Below are 9,925 nucleotides of genomic sequence, written 5' to 3'. Positions count from 1 at the left end.
AGTGATACCCCTCCCCTGCACCCACACTGTCAATGAGCATGGGAGGAGCAGAAGCTGAGAGCCAGTAGAAGACGGTAGTCAGAGGACCAGAGGTAGCTCAGGAGGGTCGTTGCCCCTGAGAAGGAATCTGGTTCAAGAAGAACCTTTATTGCCAACTCTGCCTGCTTCGGCTTTCCCAGGTGGCTCCCTGGTAAAGAATCCGTCTGCCAGTGCAAGAGATGCAGGAGAGGAGAGTTCCATCCCTGGATGGGGAAGATCCCTGGAGGAGGAAATGGCAACCTACTCCAGTTATTCTTGTCTAGGAAAGCCCATGGACAGAGAAGGCTGGTGGGCCGCAGTCCATGGGGTCAGCAAAGAGTGGAACACGACTGAGCGACTGAGCACGCACGCAGGCTGCGTTCAACTCGCAGTCTAGAGAGAGAGACGGAGATTCTTATTTTTCCGGCACTGATTGAGCAATATCCTGAGTAAGACAAGGCGGGGCCACCCCCGCTTGCTTTCTCTGAAAGCGTGAGTACAGTGCGCGGGAGCGGAGGTATACAGAAGAGCTCCGAGGTCTGGTCATCAGAGGCCGGCTTTCCAAGTTCCACTGACGACCGTGAAGATTCCTCATGACCGTGCCTACCATCAACCTGCAGGGACCTCGACAGCGAACGCTGCCCGACCGCAAGCGGCAGCGGGGATGGAGGGCACTGACCTCCTCGATCGCCGGTGGCCCCAAACTTCGGTTCGGGTACCTCGTCTTCGTCATGGGTGTCGTGTTGTGGGTGAGTACCACCGCGGGTACCACTCCGGAAGGCGCGCCGGGTGGCCGGTAAATGGCGGCGGGAAAAGACCCGGCGGCGTGCATGCCCGGGTCAGCTGCGGCCGGGGCATGTCCCAGCGAGATCTACCGTGGGCTGAATGGGGGGAAGGAGCAGGTTCAGGGCCTGGCAGGACAGACCCGGGCCCAGAGGGAGAAGAGCCCGTGTTCTCAGTCCCGGTCCTAGGCTTGTCTGGCTGTCCCAGAAGTAAATTCCAAAGGAAAAGGAATGGAAAACTCCTTTGGAAGCCTCTCTGCTCCCTTTCCTTCCCCGCTCCTCCCTCCCGTCTCCCTTCTTCCTTTCCCTCTCCCCTCCCCTTTTATGTTGAGATTCTAGAATATGCTCATCGCATCTATTCTTCCCCTCGATTTTTACAGAAAAGTAGCTTTCCCACCCTCCCTTGCATTCAGCACCCCTTCTGGGCTGCTGTCGGTCATTTTGCAAATTCCTTCCACTTTCTTCCGCAGCAACCCACAGGGCTTACAGGGTAAATCCCCAGTAATCAGGCGGCTAGCCTCAGGGGCTCTGTCTAGTTTAGGAGGAAAGGGTCTGAAGATGTTATTTTGATTTCTGTTTTGAGTCTGAAACAGTTGTGGCATGCATTCTGAAAAAACTATTTAATGGCTGCCCTGAACTCCAGGCGGAAGGGTCTACTGTTAACCTAGCTGTCTTTTTACTTGTAAAAACAACTACCCACAGCCACACAAATCTTAGAAGAAACAGGTCTCAGAGCACAAGAAGACCTTGAGAACAAGTCTGAGGCTATGGCTTTGTCATAGCTGATGAGGTTTAGAGTAAAAGAGAAACCCTGTATGATGTTACTTACACGTTACTTACACTTACACGTGCAATATAAAAATTACAACAAACTAGTGAGTAACACACAAAAAAGAAGCAGACTCAGGGATACAGAGAACAACCTGGTGGTTACCAGTGAGGAGAGGGAAGCAGGGAGGGGCAAGATAGGGATGAGGGGAAAAGAAGAGTTATTGTGAGATTATATGAAATCCTGTGTGTGAATCGCTTGAAAATTGTAAAGCACTATAGAATTTAAAGAATCTTTTGTTCAAAAAAAAAAAAAAAGAAAAGAAAAGAAACGGTGCAGCTTTTAGGGCCCATTTGTCCCCAGGGAGGAAAGAGTAGTGTTGTTTTGGGTGACCTATCAAGGGAGAGTGAAAATCAAACTAGACCCTAAAACAGTTACATCAGCTCCGGGAAGTCACATGGGCACGCAGCAAGGTCCAACTAGACTCTGCAAACCCAGCTAACAGTATTGCATCACTTTCGGGGTGTAAGTGCTAAGAAGCACGAAAGGAAATCCCCAGTCCGGACTCATCTTTGAACTTCACCAGCTTGGTAGCGGTGGACAAATTGCTAGCCGAACTGAAGACACTTCCACAACCCATCCTCCGTTCTCAGTTCCTTTCTTTCTTTAAATTGGCCAAGGCTCAAAGGCTGCAGGAATCAAGGTTCCCAACCTAGGATCCAACCTTGACCCCTTCAGTGAAAGTGCGGCATCCTAACCACTGGACCCCCAGGGAAGTTCCCTCGTTTCCCTCTCTCTTTTGTCCCATGCTACTGCTCCACCGCAGCCCTCCTGTCTCCCTCCTCTGTCTCTATCTCTCTCTAACAGCCCCAACTCACCCTCCACACACACACACCACAAGTCTGTGAGTGGCAAAGTCTCACATCTCCACCGCACCCTGGTGCACCCCAGTGCTTGTCTCTCAAACAGCATGCAATGGAGATTACACACCAGGAAGCCTCTTCCTCGTCCATCCCAGCCCCACCCCCGACTCCCCTTACTTTGACTTCGTCCTTGTCTGTGATCCTGGCACTGTGGGACTTTTCCCTCCATGTCCACACCTGTTCCCTGCCACTGGGAGTCTTGTCACATCTGCCTTGCAGCCCTTCCAGGCTCTTTTCACCTTGGTGACTTTACAGGAATCGCTGTCTCTGCCTCAGGTTCCTGTGGCCAAACTGCCCTGAGGAAAGGAAGGACCTCGCCTTGTCCCTGGTGCCCCACAGCCCCTGCACAGGGCTACTCAGCAGGCTGCAGACAGGACTCCCCCTGAATGCGTGGGTGGTGTGGGTTCTAAGATGCCTGCACTAATGTTAGTATTTTGTCCTGCTCTGAGGGGCATGGGGGTATTGATCTGGGTGGTGGGAAATGTGACCGGCAAGCTGGGGACAGAACAGAGATAACTGAATATCAATGCTGAAGGATTGCCCAGGTCCATAGAAGACTATTTCAAGTTTTCATCTGATGTTACCAAAGATTTTTTAAATGTACACTTGTAGTGTTAAAAGTGTCAATTCATCAGGAAGACATCTTAACCATAAATATATTGTGCCTAATAAAAGAGCTTTAAAAATACATAAAGCAAAAATTGATGAAATCAAAGGACTATCATATCACCCTTTAATGAAAATGATAAAGGGTAGTAACATTATCGGGCTTCCCCAGTGTTTCAGTGGTAAAGAATCTGTCTGCCAATGCAGGAGACACAGGTTAGATCCCTAGGCTGGGGAAGATCCCCTGGAGGAGGAAATGGCAACCCACTCCAGCATGCTTGCTGGAATATCCCATAGAGGAGCCTGGCAGGCTATAGTCCATGTGGTTGCAGAGTCTCTCACAACTTAGCCACTAAACAACAACAGAAGTAACGCTATCAACCATAATGGGAATTCCCCTGACCGTTCAGTGGTTAGGACCCTGCTGTCTTATGGAGGGCACAACAGGTTCACTGGTTGAGGAACTAACATCCTCGAAGCTGCACAGAGAGACCAAATTAAAAAAAAAAAAAAAGAAGAAGAAAAATCAACCATCTTGATTTAATTGACATTCAGAGAGCATGCTTGCAACATCTAATGAAGTCTCATTCTTTTTTGATGAATGTGGTACTTCCACTAAGATAGACCACATTCTAGACAATTTAAAAAGTCTAAATAAGTTTAAAAGCAATGAAATATAAACTCTGTTCTCTGACTTTAATGAAATTACATTGCTAGTCAAGAATGATCTCTAGAAAAAGACTCCAAAATTTGAATATTAAGCAACATCCTTCAAATCATTATGGTTCTTAGATGAAATCAAAAGAATATTTTTTTGAATTTCAAAACAAATAGTAATGAATGTATACTAAATGGAAACTTGTGAAAAGCTGCTAACACAGTACTTAAACTGCAGTTTTCAATTAAAATGTGCTACTGCTGCTGCTGCTAAGTCACTTCAGTCGTGTCCGACTATGTGCGACTCCATAGATGGCAGCCCACCAGGCTCCCCCATCCCTGGGATTCTCCAGGCAAGAATACTGGAGTGGGTTGCCTTTTCTTTCTCCAGTGCATGAAAGTGAAAAGTGAAAGTGAAGCCGCTCAGTCTTAGTGACCCCATGGACTGCAGCCTACCAGGCTCCTCCGTCCATGGGATTCTCCAGGCAGGAGTACTGGAGTGGGGTGCCATCACTTTCTCCAAATTAAAGTGTGAGTGCATGCTAAGTCACTTCCCTTTGTAACCCTATGGACTGTAGCTTGCCATGCATGCTCCTCTATCCAAGGGATTCTCCAGGCAAGAATGGAGTGGGTTGTCGTGCCCTCCCCCAAGGAATCTTCCCGACCCAGAGATTGAACCCACATCTCTTTAAGTCTCTTGCATTGGCAGGTGGGTTCTTTACCACTGGTGCCACCTGGGAAGCTCTTCCAATTAAAGATGTTCTATTAAAAAGAATAGGGGTTTGGGAGAAATGGGGAGTACAATTTTTTTAAATTAAAGGAAAAAAAGCGACCTGAAGATTCACATTTTTAAATCACCATAAAATAAGTGCAAATTGAACTCAAAAGAATAGGGAAAAAATAATAATATGAGTAGAAATCATATACACAATGGATATTACTCAGCCATTAAAAAGAATACATTTGAATCAGTTCTAATGAGGTGGATGAAACTGGAACCTATTATACAGAGTGAAGTAAGCCAGAAAGAAAAACACCAATACAGTATACTAACGCATATATATGGAATTTAGAAAGATGGTAACAATAACCCTGTGTACGAGACAGCAAAAGAGACACTGATGTATAGATCAGTCTTATGGACTCTGTGGGAGAGGGAGAGGGTGGGGAGATTTGGGAGAATGGCATTGAAACATGTATAATGTCATGTCCAGTCCAGGTTCGATGCACGATACTGGATGCTTGGGGCTGGTGCGCTGGGACGATCCAGAAGGAGGGTATGGGGAGGGAGGAGGGAGGAGGGTTCAGGATGGGGAACACAGGTATACCTGTGGCGGATTCATTTCGATATTTGGCAAAACTAATACAATATTGTAAAGTTTAAAAAAAAATCAATGAAATAGAATACAAATAATGAAAGGAATTGACAAACCAAGTGTTGATTCTCTGAAATGATTAACAACATTAACAAACCAAATTTTAAAAGAAAAAAGGCCCAAAACCAAAAAATACCAATATCAACAATTAATGATAAGATATTATAACAAACTCTGCAGCCATAGAAAGGACAATAAGGGGAACTTAGGAATAATTTAATGCTGATAAATTTGACAACTTGAATAAAATGGACAAATTCCTTGAAAATATTACTTAGCAAAACAGACACAAGATGAAAAGAAAATCTGATTAATCCTATATCTTTTATGGATTAGAATTCATCACTTAAAATCTTACAGCAATGAAAACTGCAGGCCCATGTAGTTTCATTGAGGAATTCTATAAATATTCATAGAAAAAATAATATCAGTCTTATACAAATTCTTTCAGAAAATATGAACAGGCAACAGTTCTTCACTGTTTTATAAAGCCAGCACAACCCTGGTATCCAAAACTTACAATGACATTACCAAAAAAAAGAAAAATACTGATCAACATCTATTATAAATATACATGCAAAAATCCTTCATTAAGGGACTTCCCTGGTGGTCCAGTGGTTAAGACTCTCCCTTTGCAATACAGGGCTTCCCTGGTGACTCAGATGGTAAAGAATCTGCCTGCAGTGGGGGAGACCCAGATTTGGTCCCTGGGTTGGGAAGATCCCTTGGAGAAGGGAATGGGTACCCACTCCATTATTCTTGCCTGGAAAATTCCATGGACAGAGGAGCCTGGCTGGCTACAGTCCATGGGGTCGAAAAGTTGGTCACAACTGAGCGACTAACACTTTCACTTGCATAGTTTGAAATCAGGAAGCAAGATGCCACCAGCCTTTCTTATCTTTCTTAAAAAATTACTTTGGCTCTTCAGAGTCTTTTGTGGTTCTGTAAAAATTTTAATTATTTGTCCTATTTCTGTGAAAAATGCCATTGAAATATTGATAAAAATTTCATTGAATCTCTAGATTTCTATGGGTATATGGACATTGAAAAATATTGATTATTCAAATCCATAAGCATGGACTGTTTTTCCATTTATTTGTGCAGTTTTCAATGTACAGGTCTTTGACCTCCTTGGCTAAATTTATTCAACTTATTCATAGGAATTTTATTTTTTTGATGCCATTGTAAATTAGATTGTTTTCTTATTTCTCTTTCTGCTGGTTTGTTATTCATGTAAAGAAATGCACCATATGTTTTCATATTGATTTTTATATCCTGTAGCTATACTGGCTTCATTTATTAGTCTTAAGAGGTTTTTTTTAAATGGAGTGTTTAGCATTTTCTATACATAATATCATGTCGCCTGCAAAATGTGACACTTTTACTTCCTCCTTTCCGAGTTGGATGCTTTTTATTTCTTTTTCTTACCTAATCGCTCTGGCTGGGACTTCCAATACTATGTTAAATAAAGATGACAAAAGTGAGTGTCTGTATCTTGTTCCTGATCTTAGAGGAGATAATTTCAGCTTTTCACTATGGAATGTGGTGTTTGCTGTGGCCTTGTCACACAGGGTTTTATATGTTGAGGTGTATTTCCTCTATGTCTGCTATGTTGAGAGTTTTATCATAAATCAATATTGAATTTGTCAAATGCTTTTTTTGTACCCATTGAGATGATCATATGACTTTTGTTCTTCATTTTATTAATGTGGTATATCACATTGACTGATCTGTGATTTTTTTTTTTTGATTTGTAAATTTTGAACCATAGTTTGCATCCTTAGAATAAATCCCACTGATTATGTTGTATGGTCCTTTTAATGTATTGTTGAATTCAGCTTTCTACAATTTTGTTGATGACTTTTGCATTTGTGTTCATCAAGAATATTGGCCTGTAAATTTCTTTGTGTGTGTATGTGGCTGACTTCCAGTCAACCTGAATCTAGGCACTGAGACCTTCCCTTTTGGGATAGTGTTACTGAAAGTGTGTGTGTGGGTCTGGCTGCTCTCTGCCCAAAAGCCAATAAGCAGGCCAGGTTGGTGGTAAGGAAAGTTTGCTTTATTTCAGATGCTGACAACTGGGGGGCGAGAGTGGTGAACATCTATCCGAAGGCCGACTCCCCGCCCCCACCGGCAACCTGTGGGCAAGAGCTTTTACAGACAGAAGTGAGGAGGGAGCCACATATAGAAACAGCAGAGTCAGCTCTGATAGTCATCTTCAAATTGGTCATCGGTGGTCTGACCAGCATCATCTTGATTGTTTTAGGTACAGTTCCAGGGTCCATTTGTTTCCATTTCTCTGAGGCCAGTTCTTGGAATTGTGGCACCTCATATCCTGGGTACAGTCTGGTCATCATGTAGTTAACTTCTCCACTTGGGGTATCTGTAAGACAGCTCACCATGAAGATGCTCAACATCACTCATTATCAGAGAAATGCAAATCAAAACCACAGTGAGGTACCATCTCACACGGGTCAGAATGGCTGCTATCAAAAAGTCCACAAACAATAAATGCTGGAGAGGGTGTGGAGAAAAGGGAACCCTCTTACACTGTTGGTGGGAATGCAAACTAGTACAGCCACTATGGAGAACAGGGTGGAGGTTCCTTTAAAAACTGGAAATCGAACTGCCATACGACGCAGCAATCCCACCGCTGGGCATACACACCAAGGAAACCAGAATTGAAAGAGACATGTGTACTCGAATGTTCATCGCAGCACTGTTTACAATAGCTAGGTCACGGAAGCAACCTAGATGTCCATCACAGATGAATGGATAAGAAAGCTGTGGTACATATACACAATGGAATATTACTCAGCTATTAAAAAGAGTGCATTTGAATCAGTTCTAATGAGGTGGATGAAACTGGAGCCTATTATACAGAGTGAAGTAAGTCAGAAAGAAAAACACCAATACAGTATACTAAGACAAATATATATGGAATTTAGAAAGATGGTAATGATAACCCTGTATGTGAGACAGCAAAAGAGATACAGATATAAAGAACAGACTTTTGGACTCTGTGGGAGAAGATGAGGGTGGGATGATTTGAGAGAATAGCATTGAAACGTATATTATCATAGTTAACTAGATCTCCAGTCTAGGTATGATGCATGAGACAGGGTGCTCAGGGCCGGTGCACGGGGATGACCCTGAGAGATGGGATAGGGAAGGAGGTGGGAGGGGGTTCAGGATGAGGAACACATGTACACCCATGGCTGATTCATGTCAATGTATGGCAAAGACCACTACAATATTGTAATTAGCCTCCAATTAAATTAATTTTTAAAAAAAGACAGCTCACAGGATATGGCTCAGAATATTATCTATAGCCCTTGAGAAAGAACTAAAGATCCTTGACTAAGCTTAATGACTACATTATTATTATTTGGTCTCCTTTGACTATTTTCCTTTGTTTCTGCATTTCTCACTTCTTTGATGAAACTTATTCTTGGACTGAAGTTTTCCATAGACAAGAGGCAGGCAGAGGATGTAGTGGGGGGAGGGGCAAGGACCATAGTGTCCTGCTCCGTTGCAATAGGACAGGTCTTGGCACATGCTCAACTACTGGGAACTCTTAAAAAATACAGTAGGCTGCTTCAACAATCCCAAGAGTTTGAGAGATGACTAAGAGCAAGGCTGAATGAAAAATTCATTTCCTACACAAGGCCAATCCTTCAAGACTGGGAGAGAGGTGGTTGTTTCATCTACTGTATAGAAACAAACACAGAGAGTCAAGCAAAATGAAGAAACAGAGAAACCTGTTCCAAGTGACTAAATAGATAAAGCCTTAGAAAGAAGCCTTAATGAAATGGAGATAAATAATTTAGTTGATAAAGGATTCAAAGTAATGGTCATAAAGAAGCTTGCTGAACTGGGGAGAAGAATGGATGGATGAATATGGAGAAGAATGAAGTGAGAACTTCAACAAAGAGATGGAAAATATAAGAAACTGTCAAATAGAAGCCACAGAGCTGAAACATACAATAACTGAACTGAAAAACAATAGAAGGGTTCAGCAGCAGACTAGGTAAAGTAAAGAAAGGATCAGTCATCTCAAAGACAAAGCAGTGGAAACTTCCCTGGTGGTCCAGTGGTTAAGACTCCAGCTTACAATGCAGGGGAAAGTGAAAGTGAAAGTCGCTCAGTGGTGTCGGACTATTTTCGATCCCATGGACTGTGTGGATCACAATAAACTGTGGAAAACTCTGAAAGAGATGGGAATACCAGACCACCTGACCTGCCTCTTGAGAAACCTGTATGCAGGTCAGGAAGCAACAGTTAGAACTGGACATGGAACAACAGACTGGTTCCAAACAGGAAAAGGAGTGTGTCAAGGCTGTGTATTGTCACCCTGCTTATTTAACTTCTATGCAGAGTACATCATGAGAAACGTTGGACTGGAAGAAGCACAAACTGGAATTAAGATTGCCGGGAGAAATATCAATAACCTCAGATATGCAGATGACACCACCCTTATGGCAGAAAGTGAAGATGAGCTAAGAAGCCTCTTGATGAAAGTGAAAGAGGAGAGTGAAAAAGTTGGCTTAAAGCTCAACATTCAGAAAGCGAAGATCATGGCATCTGGTCCCATCACTTCATGGGAAATAGATGGGGAAGCAGTGTCAGACTTTATTTTTCTGGGCTCCAAAATCACTGCAGATGGTGATTGCAGCCATGAAATTAAAAGATGCTTACTCCTTGGAAGGAAAGTTATGACCAACCTAGATAGTATATTCAAAAGCAGAGACAGTACTTTGCCAACAAAGGTCCGTCTAGTCAAGGCTATGGTTT

General features: G+C 43.2%; 1 protein-coding gene across 1 annotated transcript in view; it reads left to right on the top strand.

Annotated features, from left to right (window-relative positions):
• The first annotated feature begins 361 nt into the window (after window positions 1-361).
• Window positions 362-9,925, top strand: part of LOC104994580 (tumor necrosis factor receptor superfamily member 10A-like) — a 39,061-nt gene continuing 29,497 nt past the window's right edge. Inside the window, exon 1 of the mRNA XM_010848208.1 lies at window positions 362-767. Within this exon, the coding sequence (XP_010846510.1) occupies window positions 612-767 (156 nt within the window). The 5' untranslated portion in view covers window positions 362-611. The remainder of the gene's footprint in view (window positions 768-9,925) is intronic.

This window comes from Bison bison, unplaced genomic scaffold (genome assembly GCF_000754665.1).
Source record: "Bison bison bison isolate TAMUID 2011002044 unplaced genomic scaffold, Bison_UMD1.0 scf7180017864261, whole genome shotgun sequence".
Classification (NCBI taxonomy): Eukaryota; Metazoa; Chordata; class Mammalia; order Artiodactyla; family Bovidae; genus Bison; species Bison bison.
This window is presented reverse-complemented; position numbering and strand designations above follow the sequence as displayed.